At 60.1% G+C, this 14,821-nt stretch overlaps 1 protein-coding gene across 2 annotated transcripts; it reads left to right on the top strand.

Moving 5' to 3' along the window:
• Positions 1-539: 539 nt before the first annotated feature.
• TIE1 (tyrosine kinase with immunoglobulin like and EGF like domains 1) lies at positions 540-14,779 on the top strand. Of its 2 annotated transcripts, none has more exons than XM_074832254.1 (23): positions 540-1,085; positions 1,557-1,844; positions 5,263-5,373; positions 5,482-5,637; positions 5,735-5,866; positions 6,166-6,306; positions 6,503-6,631; positions 7,022-7,167; positions 7,321-7,465; positions 7,724-7,882; positions 8,076-8,213; positions 8,337-8,627; positions 9,649-9,939; positions 10,477-10,670; positions 10,891-11,101; positions 11,256-11,366; positions 11,470-11,660; positions 11,788-11,901; positions 12,066-12,136; positions 12,389-12,429; positions 12,552-12,648; positions 12,934-13,033; positions 13,292-14,779. In XM_074832254.1, the coding sequence occupies exons 1-23, from the start codon at positions 1,040-1,042 to the stop codon at positions 13,361-13,363; spliced, it is 3,375 nt and encodes a 1,124-aa protein (XP_074688355.1). In that variant the 5' UTR covers positions 540-1,039; the 3' UTR covers positions 13,364-14,779. The 2 variants fall into 2 exon arrangements, with proteins under 2 accessions (XP_074688355.1, XP_074688354.1); XM_074832253.1 differs by having other exon boundaries at positions 10,477-10,790.
• The last annotated feature ends 42 nt before the right edge of the window (positions 14,780-14,821 follow it).

The raw sequence follows: 14,821 nt of genomic DNA, 5'->3' as shown, positions 1-14,821 counted from the left end.
GCACTCAGGGAAAGCGCTCAGGGAAAGCACTCAGGGAAAGCGCTCAGGGAAAGCGCTCAGGGAAAGCCAGGCTTTCTGCCGCTTTCTACTTCCTCCCAGACATGTTTACTGCAACATGGAGGGTTTTCTCTCTTGGCAGTAACCGCCCTCCCATGCAGGCTGGCCATCTCTTTGTCGCCCTGCCTGTGATCCCACTCAGCCCCTTTCAACCCAGCCCCGCGACGGGCTGTTGCAGGCATGAGTCAGGCCCCAGCACAACACGGAGCCCAGGTGGGGCCATACCTTGGCACCCTGGCTCGTGGTGGCAGGAGGCCAAGGTGTCACAAGGTGTGTACAGCCTCAGCATCACCACACGCTGCTCACCGGGGGAGAGCCTGCACAGGGCAGCTCCTGCCAGCTCCTGGAGTCAGGGCCGTCTCCAAACAATGGGTGGAGAGCAGGAAACGCTGCATGGGAAACAGGATTTGGCTCCACCGCCACCGCCAGCCACAGCCCCTTGGCCCCTTTCCTTTCCCTGCTCCAGAGAGCCCTTCCCACAGCCATCAGCCACGGGGCTGCACTGAGGGGACAGGGATGCTGCCACCCAGGCAGTCTGGGGCATGAGACCCTCTGCACGGCGGGCAAAGAGGGGTGTTGGGACACCTCCTGTCTGGGCTGGGGGCTCAGCATGGCTTGGGAAGCCCTGAGCACGCAGCCCTAGCCCTGGAGGGGTGGGCGCCTGCCCCCCGCGAAAGCTGCCGCAGGGCAGGGGACCTCAGTGGGCTCTTCACCACCAAGACCCGCTCCTGAGCAGGTGGCCGCCGAGCAAGCAGGGACAGGGGCATCTTCCTTGCTGTGCCCAGGCTATGCACCAGAGGAGGTGGTCCCAGCTACCCCAGATGCCAGAGGCGAGATGGGGGGCACGGGCAGGGAGCAGGGGTCCTGAGCCACCGCTCACGTGGAGTCCCTAGGCAGCCGCAGCTACCGGCTCTGACCCTCGTGGCTGGGACATGTCGGGGATTTTCTGACCTCTGCCAGATTCAGGACACGCTCCAAGGACATGGGACTCTGCGTTTATCTTCTGCTTCTCCTTCCACGGTTGGCAGGTAAATCGCCGCTTTCCCTCTGCCCCAGGGAGGCTCGGTGGGACAAGGCAGCTGAGGGAGCTCAGTGGCGCCATCAGAGCAGGGTTTGGAGGGAGGAAACATTTCGTTGTGATCAGCCATTTGGAGACCTGAGAGGCCGGCAGTGCCCTCCTCTGCCTGCCTCTCCCTAGCGTGGGGCTGGGGCGCAGGCAGCTTGTGGGAGGAAAGGGGTCCCAAGACCCCCATCCTGCTGCACACTTGGCTCATGGCAGGGGGCTGAGCCCATGGGGATCTCCAAAAGGAGAGTGGAAATGCCCACCGTGTCATTCCAATGGGTCTCCACCCAACCTGGCTGCGCCGCCTGAGCTGGGGGTGTCAAAAATATCCTGGAAAGGGGGTGACATCTGGGTGATGGGGTCTGGCCCTGAGGCAGGTCTGGGATGGCCATGCCCTTGTCCAGCCATGACATGCCCTCGTGCTCCCCCACACCAGGGGCCATCCTGGACATCACCCTGATCGCCAATGTGCAGAGCCTGTCCCACTCCAACTTCTTCCTCTCCTGTGTCATGGGGGAGCGCGACGTGAGCTACCTGCAGATTGAGCGGGAGAACAAGATCGTGATGACGCACCCCAAGACGGGCTTCCAAATCTACCGCAACCGCAGCAACCATGTCGAGGCCAGGAGCTTCTCCATGTCTGACCTGGTGGGGATCCTCTACTGCCTGGGGCGCACGCCAACTGAGCAGGCCCAGGTGGTCTATGTGCACAACAGCCACAACGGTGAGAACTGGGGGGGGGTGGCAGGCAGCCCCGCACCTGCCTGCTGGGTCCACATGGGAGTTATCTGCCCCGTGTTTCACAATCCCAGCACCAGCCAGAGTGCTGGGGGGACAGTGGTGACACACGGGCTATATTTGGGGTCCTCCAGCACCAGTGGAGTGAAGGGGGAAGGGATGTTCAGCTGGAGGAGCGCAGCTGAGCCCCACGGAGGTGTGTGGGGATGGGCAGCAGTGCGGGCAGCTGGCTGGGCTGGGAATGGTGCCCAGGAGCAGGGCAAGGTCCAAGAGGAAGTCAGGCGCCCTTGAAGGAGGTGGTGGGGTCTGGAAATCATTAACCAGGGTGGGGGGCAGCCCATCGGAGCCGTGCCCCCACCACAGTCTCCCAGGGAGGAAGCAGTGCTAGGGCGCATCTCCAGCAGCCTCCCCAGGCACTTGGCAAGCACTATGCCACAGCAGCACGTTGCCGCTCCGGCAGTGGGGTCTTGCCGAGATGCACTGCCAGGATGCACCGCAGCCAAGGGCAGCTCTGGGCTCTCGTCTCCAGCTCCCATTTTGGGCCATATAAACCAAAAGGGCCTCCCTGGTCTGGCCAGTGGCAGGGATACCACTTGGGGAACCACTCTCCCACACTGCCCCTCCAACCTCCACTCCCTCCATGCTTGAGACTTTGCAAAACTATTAGGACTGAAATTTTCTGTGATAGGTGCTTGCCTGAGGATGCTGAGAATGAGAGGGTGGGGGATACAAGTTTCCCTGCCTGTGCTAAAACACAGCTTTAGCAAGCAGCTCAAGTAATCTCCAGGCTGGGGGAACAGAGGCTGCCGGTGGGGTCCAAGCATCCCCCAAGGAGCAGGGCCTGTGTCCTTGGCCAGAGGCTTGACCCAAAAACAGCAGCAGTCCTATCGGCAATGGAGCCAGCCAGTCTGGGCAAGCAGAGCGGCACAGAGACGCCGAGGGAGGGAGGCAGAGGCACCGGGAGGCAGCGTGGGGGGCAGGGCTGGTGGCGGGGGCGAGGAGCACAGAGGGGGCCCTGCACCCCCGGATGTCCCTCTATATAGGTCATGGAGGGAGGTGATGGGTCTGGGGCTCCATCGACGTGACAGGGTATCCCGTGGTAAGGTGGGTCCTAGCCAGTCCCCCTGCTCCTGGGTCGACACAGCCAGGCCAAAATAGTGCTGTGTCTGGGTCCATGTCCCTGCAGGAGTTACAAGCGCCAAACAAGCCGCTGTTGCTGTTTAATTTAGAGAAGGAGAAGTAAAAAAAATAAAGGAAAAAATAAGCAAAAAAATTACATCTCTGCAGGGGGAGGGAGAGCTGTGTACAGAACCCACCGGGGAGGCTTGGTGCACATTGTCTCTCCTATTAAGCCCAAGAGCACACCAAAACAGGCCAGAGTGATGAAGCAGCGGCTGGGGAATGCTGTTAGAGAAAAACTGGCATCTCCCAAAAGGTCACGCATGACGAAGGACATAGGAAGGATGATAAACTTTGGAAGTTTTGCTGTAAAAACAAAGTAAAGCAGACCAAATTGATCCTGAGGAGCAATTTCAGAGGGGTTTAAATCTGGCAATAAACTATTTTTTACAATATCCAGAGCAGAAAGATGCCCAGAAAAACAACTGCAGAAAACCAAAATTCTTTTATTTTTGTATCCATATGCCTGATAGAGAAGCTGGGGAAGCTTGCTGGGGAATCTGTCTAAACTGCCAGTGCTGATAGCAGGAGACAGGTGATAAATAGCCAAACAGAGCAGCATGGCATTGCCAGGCTGGGCTTACCGTGAGCGGGGTGTGCTGCTGACTGGTGGTGTGAGCGGAGGGCAGGCGGCAAGGCTGCTCGTGGGATGCCCACCTTTCCTAAAGGCTTTCTGTGTAGGGAGTTACAGGCTTGTAAACCCAAATCAGAACTGGGCAAGTCAGTAGAAACCGTAATAAAGAGCAGAATTTGTGGTTATGTGGTCCCTGAGAAAGAGGCAGTGTGAGTTTCCAGTGGGAGGGTGTCTGGGGTGGCAGCAGTGAGGATGCTGTGGATGACTGCTTGGGTTCCTGGAGAAAATTGGGAAAATTCCTTCTCGAAGGCTCTTTGGGAGCAACTCTGCACCCAGGGGGTGGCAGGAGAGGTCTTTGCATGGGTAAATAACTGACTAAAAGAAAGGGAGCAAGAATAGGAGTAAATTTGTGGTTCTTGTCACACGGAGAAGTCCCCACTGGCATGGCACGGGGTGTCTGCAGGAACCTGTGCCACCGGTTGTGGTTACAAACAGCTGAACAAGGGGCTGGATGCTGTCCCCAAGCTGCTGGGAGAGATGGGGAGATGGTTGAGCTCTGTGGGGGACTGCAGATGCTGCTGAGCGGTGATGGAGTGACAGATAACATTCAGTGTAGGTAAACACAAAGTGCTGTGTTTGGGGATCCCCAGGGAATGTGTTGGGCTCTCACTCCAGTGAGACGGAGTGAGACAGAACAGGGGCCACATCTGTGTGCCCTTTACAAGGGACTGCAAAGTCCGTGGTAGAAAGACCCCAACCGGAGGGATAGGTGGGGAGGCGATTCTGGGGAATTACCGGGATGTGTGACCTGCAGTGTCCTTCCCTGGGCGTCTGTGGTGTGTGCCACTTCCTCCTGGCCCCTGGCCTTGGTGGGGCAGGACACGGGGCTGGATGTGCCTTAGCTCCAACCTGGCGTGGCTGCTTTTAGTGTGTGCGAGCTGGTGTGCTGGCAGGATCCGAGAGCCAGCGCCGGCCTGTGCCCTCTTTTGTGTCTGTCCTGCCTGGCACGCCCAGGGTTTGGTTTCCCAGGCCTTAATGTATTTATAGCCCAGTTTGTGCTCAAAGCTGGGCTCTGGCTGACACATTAATAGTCTGAGAGTTCATTGCTGCTGCACGCCCCAACACCTGGGAAATCAGGAACACAGCCATGACAGGGCCACTGGTCCCATGGGCTGGCGTGCAGCCCTCCGCGCGCCTGCTTCCCCTCACCGCTCCTTGCCTGCCCGTGCTGTCGCTGCCTGCAGCTGCTCTGCGCCACCCAAGCCGGCAGCAAGCAGGGTCCACCCTGCAGATTTGTCCCAGCTGTCACCTCCCCAGGCTGCTGCCACCGGCATCCCACACCAGGCTGGGGCTGGCGGGCTGGCCAGAGGGCAACATGCCCCGTCCCACTCCTTGGTGTCTGCCCACAGGGTCTGGCAGGGCCAGGAAGGGAGTGCCTGTCCTGCAGAGGCTCGTGGGGTCCCAGCTCCCACACGAGGCGGAGGGAGAAGAGTGTCATAATTCCCAGCAGAAATGTGTGGTGGCTGCTGCGCTGAGCCAGGGCTGTGTTTTGGGGTGGCTGGTCTGGAGGCACTGGCACTGCCCTTGGGTGTGAGTGCCCTGGGAGGTGACCACTGCTCAGCCTCCTCTTCCTCCTCCTCTTCCTCTGCAGCCCACCTTTTCCCGGTGAAGGCCACGCAGTCTGTGAACGTCGCCGAGCCGGCCACCTTCTCTGCCAGGGTCCTCAAGAGGAAGGAGACGGACGTTATGTGGAAAAGAAATGGCAAGTGGCCCCAAGAGCAGGCACCGGGCTAGGGCTGCTCCCAGATGGTGCCTGGCACCAGCCCTGGGGGCGTGGGGAAGCCCCAGGTCACCCTCTGCCCCCTTGCAGGTACCTACTACCAGACCACGGACCGGGGTGAGGTGCAGGGCAACCTTGTCACCCTGACTCTCCCCAATGTCAGTGTGACTGAAAACGGTGTCTACAGCGCCACATTCATGGGGGACAGCCCTCTGTGGAGTGCCTTCTACCGCCTGATCGTGAGAGGTGAGTGGGGCCCTGGCTCCCTGGGACACAGGGACAGGCGACTGCACCTTGCCCTCCGGCCTGGTGCCACCCTGCGCTCCCTCCGCTCTCTCTGCAGCCTGTCCCGCGAAGAAATGGGGACCGTCCTGTGAGAAGGACTGTCCCAACTGTCTGAACGGCGGCATCTGCCACGACCATGTTGGCGAATGCATCTGCCCTCCCGGGTTCATGGGCACCCGCTGCGAGCGAGGTAGGTGTGGGACTGCCCAGCAGTGGGAGCTATGCCCAGGGCATGCGTGGGGGGCCCTGCTGCACCCCCAGCCCCAGGCACCGTGGCCAGAAATTCCACGTGCATCCCCATTGCCTCTCTGCCCACAGTGCCCCATCTCTGGAGCAGGGCTGGACCATCCACCTTCTCAGCAGGACATGGCTCCTGTGCCTGCTCAGGGCAGAGTTATGGGGCTTGGGGCACCTGAGCTGGTGCCATGCCATGCACAAGCAGTGCCAGGGTGAACAGCGGGTGAGGGCAAACCACACTTGTTTTTCCAGCCTGCCGGGAAGGCCAGTTTGGCCGCAACTGCCAGGAGACGTGCCAGAGAGCCCAGGGCTGCAGAGGGCTGAGCTTCTGCCTGCCGGATCCCTACGGCTGCTCCTGCGCCTCGGGCTGGAGTGGCTCCCGCTGCAGCCAAGGTACGGGGACATGGGCATCCATCAGCTCGCCCATCCAGCCTGGGCTTCCTGCGAGGCCCAGCTCTGCTCTGCAGCGTCAGCACCCATCCAAACCTCTCCCAGCTTGAGAGGTGGCATGGGCTGAGCAGTGCTGCTGCCTGCAATAGCAGCCCACGGTCTCTGCCCGGGGTAGCAGCGAGCTCTCCTCTTCCTGCAGCCTGTCCCCCAGGATACTACGGCCCCGACTGTGCCCTGGGGTGTGCATGCCGAAATGGAGGCAGCTGTAACCGCTTCAGCGGCTGTGTCTGCCCAGCAGGCTGGCACGGGCAGCACTGTGAGAAGTCAGGTAAGGCTGGCACAGGGCTGTGGCAGGTTTCTGTCCCCCACCCTCAGGTGGGCTCTGGCTCCTTCCTCACTGGTGACTGGAGGGGCCATAGGCTACCAGCCAGCTCAGCAGCCTCCTTGTCTGCAGAAATAGCCCCCAACCCAGGTGGGGGCTGGGAATGGAAACCAGGGTGCTACAAGGGGAGCATCTCGTCTGGGCCCCTGGGATTAGCCATGCCAAGAGCATTGCTGAGCCCAGCGCATGGGGCGAGGATCAGGGCTGGACCGCAGCATGTGGCACCGGCCCCCTGGCACCGGGGGCTGGCTTCAGCTGGGACCAGGGAGAGGTGCCAGCCTCTCTTGTGCCTGGGGAGAAGCAGGGTCAGCCCTAATGCCAATTTCTGTGTGCCAGACCGGTTCCCCCAGATCATCCAACTGGCCTCGGAGCTGGAGTTCAACCTGGGCTCAGAGCCTGTTGTCAGCTGCGTGGCCACCGGCAACCCACTGCCTGCCAGCGACAGCGTGGAGCTGCGCAAGGCTGACGGCACTGTGCTCAAGGTACTGCCCCCATGCCCTTGCCCCACCACCATCCCCATGTTGCTGGCTCACTCAGAAGCACTTGTCTCCCCACCTGGCTTCTGGGAAGCTTCAGACCAGTGCGGGGAGCCAGGGGGCTGAGCCAGGGGACTGAGGCACCCTCTGTGCCCACAGCTCATCAAAGCCATCATCGAGCCGGGGCAGATCACCTGTGAGTTTCAGGTGCAGCGTCTGACAAAGGCAGACACAGGGCTCTGGGAGTGCCGGGTCTCCACGACCGGGGGCCAGGACAGCCGGAAAGTCAAGGTCAACATCCGAGGTGAGGAAAGAGTGGTGGCACAAGTAGGATGAGCTGGGGTTGCTGGGGGAGGCTGACAGCACTGTGTGGCAATGCCAACCTCTCCATACTGAACCGGGTACCACCCATCATGTGCTCCAGTGCCAGCAGACAGGTTTGGGTGGTGATAAAAGACTTCCCTGACAAAGCTGGAAGGAGCCAAGGGGTGGCAGATGTACCCATGCTCTGCTACTTATTGCTCCCAGTCCCACTGGTGTCATTCCCTCCTTCTCCACCAAGTGCCACCAGCGCCCCTGAGCCCCCCCCGACTGCTGGCCAAACAGAGCCGCCAGCTCGTGGTATCGCCTGTGGACTGCTTCTCTGGCGATGGACCCATCATCTCCATCAAGCTGCTCTACAAGCCCAAGGACGACACCTCAGCATGGTCATCCATTGTGGGTATGTGTCTGCCAGGGAGTGAGGGGCACAGGTAGGACTTGGGCGGGAAGGGATGGCTGCCCCAGCCAGTGAGGGTCAGGGGTGGGCAGAGGTCTCCATCCTGGGACCCTTGTGGTGATGCCAAGGAGGATGCCAGTGGCAGGGCAGATTGTGTGTCATGGACAAGGCTTTGACGTGTCCTCTTGGCCAACAGTTGACAACAGCGAGAACATCACTGTCATGAACCTCCGGCCGGTGACCGCCTACATCGTCAAGGTGCAGCTGAGCCGACCAGGGGATGGTGGGGAGGGCAGCAAGGGACCTGAGGCTGTCATGGTGACCGAGTGCCTTGGTGAGCCTCCATCTCCCTCACCCTGACCCTAACACTGACTGTACCCCTAACCCTGTGCGACACAGGGTATGCAAAGCCCTGCAACTGATGCGCCATGAGTTTTTGCTGCCTTTTTGTTCGCAGAGCCCACAGTCAAGCCTGTGATCGAAGGTTGGTCCATAGAGGAGAAAAACACACTTCACATCAACTGGAAATTGCCAAGTAACCACGAGCCAGCACATGGGTTCATCGTCCACCTCTTCGACTCTGCAAGGCGACTGGTCTGTGAGAAAAATATCACATCCATCTCTGTGCTCTCTGCCCGCATTGGGGACCTGGAGTTCAATAAGGAGTACGGGTTGGAGGTGCTGGTGTACCACTGTGCCAGCCTTGGGCCCCCCTCCGACCTCTACAAAGTCATGATCAACAGCAAAGGTGGGTCCAGCAGAACACAGGGAATTATTACAGGGAATTACAATGATAAATCAGTTACAATTGTAACAGTGACCATCCTCAGGTCCGGCTGCCCCTGTATCCCATCTCTGATACAGCATGAACAGCTGCCTGGGGGGGAAATGGGTCCTCCTTTCCTTGCTAGACTCTGCAGCCTCCAGCACCAAGCAGCTGAGAAACACCCTAAGCTGAACATGACATTCAGGCCATCACGAGTGATGCTCACAAACAGATCTGCCCTCCGCACCCTTGCCCAAGCCCTGATGGACCTGTCTATACCTGCAGCTTTTACAACACCCTGTAGCAACAAGTTCCTCAATATAATTATACTTTGTGTGAAAACATTATTTCCCTTTGGTTCACTTTAACCAGCTGCCTGGTAATTTTGCTGGATGGTCACTAGGGCTTGGAGAGACCTGCAGTCCCTCCTGTGGGCACACGCACACTTGCACGCAGGCCTCCATGTGGGTGGGAGACTGTGGGGAGGTGGAGCCTGACCAACCTTTCTGGCAGCCAAGGGGGAAGGAGTGCATGAGGCCTTCAGTGAGGCTTGGCGCTGTCTGGTACATGTTGGGAGGGCTGATGGGCATCAGGTTTGGAGGATGCAAGGTTTTCTCCACTTGGTGCTTGTAAGAGCTTTGTGTGATTTGGGGATTTGGAGTTAGGGATGTGGGCAGGCTGGAGAAGGCTCAGAGGAGGCAATGGGAACACTGTGTGAGGGAAGGTTGAAGAAGGAAAATATTCCAAGGTCTAGTCAATACACAGACATCTAGCTTGATGGTCCCTGAGGCTGGGAGCATTTGGGGGTACTGTTGTACCTGGAGAGCAACTCCATATCCTCCTGTACCTCCTCCAAGCAGGGTCTGGGGGTCCCTGGAGGTCCCTCACACCTGGCACAGCTTTGGTTGCCACTGCCATCCACAGGGTCTGGTCCAGCAGCATTCAGCCCCTGCAGTGCCAAGAGCCCTGTCCTGGGACTGACACTCTCCTCTCCTTGTCCCAGGGCCTTCCTCCCCGCGGTTGCTCTCAGCAGAGTCCATGTCTGACACCGCTGTCAAGCTCTCCTGGCAGGTCCCTGAGTACCCCAACGGGGGCATCACCAAGTACATCGTGGAGCTGCAGCAGGTGGGGGGCACCAGCGAGCCCCAGTGGATCGACACTGACAGCGGCGCCGAGACCACCAAGATCGTCGGGGGCCTCAACGCCAGCACCAGCTACCAGTTTCGCGTCCGTGCCAACTCCCATGTCCCAGGGGAATGGAGCCAGCCTGTGAAAGCCAAGACCCTGGGGGACGGTGAGAGGGGTGTCCCAGCAGGCAGGGTGCTGACGGCTCTGCTGGAGCTTGGGCTCAGCATCTGGGTCAGCAAAGAGTGACCAGGGTGCTTGTGGCAATCTCAGAGAGTGGCTCTGAAGCAGCAGCCCAAGCCCAAAACACTTGTGGGTGTTTTCAGAAATCTGGCTCCTCCTAGTCCTGATGGGGCAGGGGTGGCATGGTGACAGCATGGCCACCACAGAGTGGTTCTGCCTTGGCCAGAGGCTGACATGGTGTGTGAGGGGCTAGAGGAGCAGGGCAGAGCCTGCATGGGAGGAGCTGGTGGCTGGACCCAGAACTGGCTGGAAGACCAGAAACCAGCAGGTTTGGTGGCAGGGCCTGGGCAGTGACACCTTCACTCCTGTGACACCATGGCACCAAGAGCTCGGGCTGTGGTTGTGGTGTCTTCATGGGGTCCCAGGGTGCTGGGAGAGGGCTGCCGTCTTGGTGCCTGGCCACCTGTGCAGCCTGAGCAGGGTTCGGCCGTGGGCCACGACCCTCCATCCCTCCTTTTGGCAGGAGCGCTGAGCGTGCCGCCCAGCCTGGGCAGCCAGAGCACCGAGCAGGCAGGAGTAGACCAGCAGCTGCTCTTGGCCATCGTTGGCTCCGTGTCTGTCACCTGCCTCACCATCCTCTTTGCCCTCCTGGCACTTTTCCTCATCAAGAAGAATTTTTTCCACCGCCGCCGCACCTTTACATACCAGTCTGGCTCGGTGAGTGCTGCCTGCCCCGCCAGGACCATGTCCCCAGCTCCCCACTTCCCAGCCCGATCCAGGTCACGCTCCATAGCCTCCAGTCCGGATGCAGCCAGACCTCACCTCCACGCAGAGAGGGTGCGGAGCCCGTCCTTGCCCATGACGCTGCCCTGCCGGGACTGCCGCGCAGGTAGAGGGGTGCCCAGTGCCTCTAACCTTACCCGCTCCCATCTCCCAGGGGGAAGAGACCATCCTGCAGTTCAATTCAGGGACTCTGACCCTGACACGCCGGCCCAAGCCACAGCCAGAGCCCCTCAGCTACCCCATCCTGGAGTGGGAAGACATCAAGTTTGAGGACATGATCGGGGAGGGCAACTTCGGGCAGGTCATCAGGGCCATGATCAAAAAGGATGGCCTGAAAATGAACGCGGCCATCAAGATGCTGAAAGGTGAGTGTGGGGGCAGGCAGGCAGGGTGGGCTGGGGGATGCAGCTGCATCCTGGGCCATGCTTGGGGCTGAGGAGGGGCAGGAGCCATCAGTGGAGGAGCAGAGGAAGGGCCCTTGTTGTAAGACTGAGGTGACCATCCCTTCTTTGCTTCCAGAGTTTGCTTCGGAGAACGACCATCGGGACTTTGCTGGGGAGCTGGAGGTGCTGTGCAAACTGGGCCATCACCCCAACATCATCAACTTGCTGGGTGCCTGCGAGAACAAGGGTGAGGACTGTTCTCCTCTCCCCAGCCCCATGGGCCCTGCCCGGCTGTGATTTCCTCTTTGCTAGAGAGAGCCCCACAAGCCCAATCTCCTCCTGTCCCCCAGGATACCTGTACATCGCCATTGAGTATGCTCCCTACGGAAACCTCCTCGACTTTCTCCGCAAAAGCCGGGTTTTGGAGACAGACCCAGCCTTTGCCAAGGAGCACGGTACTGCCTCCACCCTCACCTCCCAGCAGCTCCTCCAGTTTGCTTCAGATGTGGCCAAGGGGATGCAGTACCTGAGTGAGAAGCAGGTGCATCCCCAGCAAACCCCTCAGAACATCCTTCCCCTGGGGCCTGGGGACTCCCCATCGGGGCATGAGACCCCTGGGGCCAGCAGGAGGGAGTGTGCAGCTCCTGCTGACTGCTGGCTCCTTTCAGTTCATTCACAGGGACCTGGCAGCCAGGAATATCCTGGTGGGAGAAAACCTGGCTTCCAAGATTGCCGACTTTGGCCTCTCCAGAGGGGAGGAGGTCTATGTGAAGAAGACGATGGTGAGGCAGGAGCGAAGTATCTCCATGGGGCCTGCACCAATGCAGTGGGCAGGACCCACACCGTCAGCAGGAATGACCCACCATGCCAGGACTGGCTGGGTCACAGCTGTCTTCTCTCCGTGGGGCATCCCCCCTCCTCTGATGGTTGCTCTCTCTTTCCCCAGGGCCGCTTGCCGGTTCGCTGGATGGCCATCGAGTCCCTGAACTACAGCGTGTACACCACCAAGAGTGATGTGTAAGTCCTGCAGTCAGGGGCACGGGGGCTGGGGCATGGCCGTGGCTGTCTCCATCCGGCTCTGGGGTGGTCAGTGCAGCGATGCTTTTGCTCTGGGTGCTGTGAGGGCAGGAGGTGATGATGATGCATCTCCCTGGGGAGCTGCCAGCTCAGCCCAAGCCCTGGCTGCCCACTCCACCCTGGGCTTTTCCCATGCCCATCAGTGGGTCACGGCTGGGGGCTCTGTCACAGCCTCAGCTCCTGCCCTTTCAGGTGGTCATTTGGAGTCCTGCTCTGGGAGATCGTCAGCTTGGGTAAGGCTCTTCTGTGTCCCCTGCCTCCAATTGGGTCCCTGCAGGTCTGGTCCTCCTGCAGCCCCAGAGGGGACATCCCGGGGACCGTCACCCTGCAGCCAGCTCTGTGTCTGTGGCTGTAGGAGGGACACCTTACTGCGGGATGACGTGCGCTGAGCTCTATGAGAAGCTGCCCCAGGGCTACCGCATGGAGAAGCCGCGCAACTGTGACGACGAGGTGTAAGTGGGCAGAGAGCCCCAGGGGATGGAGGCACCCACATCCCCCTGACCCCCCTGCCCCACGGGGCTCCCACCAACTTGCTGTAGCTTCCTGCCTGGTTCCCCTCTGTGACTGGGGGGTGACAGCTGTGGTCCCACAACCCAAACACACTTCCTGGGCTTTAGTTTCCCACCTGTTTCCCCCCATATCCCACAAACAGCTTCTCTGTCCCTCTCCCCCCCACCCCCACCCCCCCCACCCCCGTGCACTCTGAGCCGCCACCACCACCGGCTCTCTGTCCCCAGGTACGAGCTGATGCGGCAGTGCTGGCGCGACCGCCCCTACGAGCGACCGCCCTTCGCCCAGATCTCCATGCAGCTCATCCGCATGCTGGAGGCCAGGAAGGTGAGTGGCGGCGACTCAGCGGGAGGGATGCCCACCCCTTGCCCAAATGCTGGAGCATCCCTTGGGCTCGGGGAGGGACATCCAGCAGCAGAACCTCTGTGACCCCACCATGCATGGGAGTAACCCCAGAATCACTTTTCGGGTGTGGGGAGCCCCATCGCTTCCCCCCAGGGCGCAGCACCCTCAAGCATGCCAGCAGGGATGGGAGGTAGACGGGGACATTGTCACAACTGGCTCCTGACTGGGGTTCCCCCACAGGCCTACGTGAACATGGCCCTGTTCGAGAACTTCACCTACGCGGGGATCGATGCCACTGCTGAGGAGGCGTGAGGCTGCGCTGGCACCGTGCAGGGGAGCAACGCTGGCCCCAGTCTGCTGGGACAGTGCTGTGGTGACGAGGGGCTGTCTGCCCCTCTCCGGGGCTGAGCACACATGCCGATGCCCCTTCCCAAGAGCGCCTTCCCCACAGCAGGACTGTGCCATCCCCTCCCTGACTGCCCACCCAGCATGTGCTGGCTCACGCTGGCACACCACTGACCACCAACATGGCCCCACACTGCTGGGGGACATGCTGGGATAGCCCCCAAGGACAAGCAGCAGCAGGGTGTTCCCAGCAGAGTGGGCAGGAGAAGGGCTCTCTCAGGAGCCAGGGTGCTGCTGCCTGAGCCCATGGACACAAAATGCCCAAGGTTTAGGGTGAGAGGGGAAGCAGCAGCCCAACAGCTGCCTGCCCTGCAGCCCTCAGCATGCTCTGGGCCTGAAGTGGTGCCAGCAAGGCTGTGAGCATTGCTGCCAGCGTGGGATGGGGCAAGGGACAAGGGACAGCGTTGGCTGTGCATAGCCTCCAGCTCTGCGGTAACCCTTCAGAGGTGCCAGCTCTGCCTTATGAACAATAAACGTAGAGCAACAGGCAGCTGGGTCCAGAGGAGGGGAGGTGGGGACCCAGCTCTGTGCCTCTGACGGCACCAGGGAAGAAGATGCAGGGCCCCGATGGTCTGCTGCACTCCCTGGGATCCTGTCCCTGTTGAGGTCCTCTGATGATCTCCAGGGATGCCCCAGATCCCCCAGACAAGCCCCAGGTCTCATCATGCCATGGGGATGGGTTTTCTTAGTATCCATCTGGGATCTCTCCCCTGCAATTTAAGACTTTGTCCTGTCACCAAGGGATATGGAGAACAGACTATGTCCTTCCTCTGCGCAGCTCCTTCTCGCATGCTTGAAAACTGTTCCTCCAGCTTCCCCTTGGTTGGCCACTGTACACGGGGATGGCCCCACTCCTCCAGCTGGTCCCTGCGGGGCTGTGCAGCTTCACACCCTTCCCACCGTGGCCAGCCAGCACCTGCCCAGCACTGCACCGAGCTGTCGGGTAACTTCCTGCGTCTTGCAAAGGGACCGTCGTGTTCAACCAGCCTGCTCGAACGCATGCCGGTGCCTCGAGGACCACCTGGGCTGACCCTCCTGTGGGAGCTTCTGTCCCAGCCCATGGTCCTTCATCCTGCTCTGCTGCCATTTGTTATATAGACAGTGGGTGGGCCTTTATCTCTGTTGGCTTCAGCTTGCTAAGCCCTAGGCGTGCCATCCAGCTGCCCATCTAGCCATCTTCTGCAGTCTGCAGGAAGCAAGGGCTGCTCCTCCAGAGTCCGGTATCTCAGCCAAAGGCAGGGGCATTTGCATTTGCCCTTCTGGGCAAGAGTCTTTTTTCCCCAGAAGGTGTTTTAACCCTGTCAATACCATTTTGATTTCCTATTCTGGCCTCCAGTGCTTCTTGGTATCAACCACAGCTGTTAG

The sequence above is a fragment of the Strix aluco genome, chromosome 8 (genome assembly GCF_031877795.1).
Source record: "Strix aluco isolate bStrAlu1 chromosome 8, bStrAlu1.hap1, whole genome shotgun sequence".
Lineage (NCBI taxonomy): Eukaryota > Metazoa > Chordata > Aves > Strigiformes > Strigidae > Strix > Strix aluco.
This window is presented reverse-complemented; position numbering and strand designations above follow the sequence as displayed.

What these genes read in the sequence shown, in the direction of transcription:
- TIE1 (XM_074832253.1), top strand. Translation starts at nt 1,040, where the DNA reads ATGGGACTCTGCGTTTATCTTCTGCTTCTCCTTCCACGGTTGGCAG. An exon ending in CATGGTGACCGAGTGCCTTG is followed by an intron (nt 8,214 to 8,336) that starts GTGAGCCTCCAT and finishes TTTTGTTCGCAG; the next exon opens with AGCCCACAGTCAAGCCTGTG. An exon ending in AGTCATGATCAACAGCAAAG is followed by an intron (nt 8,628 to 9,648) that starts GTGGGTCCAGCA and finishes TCCTTGTCCCAG; the next exon opens with GGCCTTCCTCCCCGCGGTTG.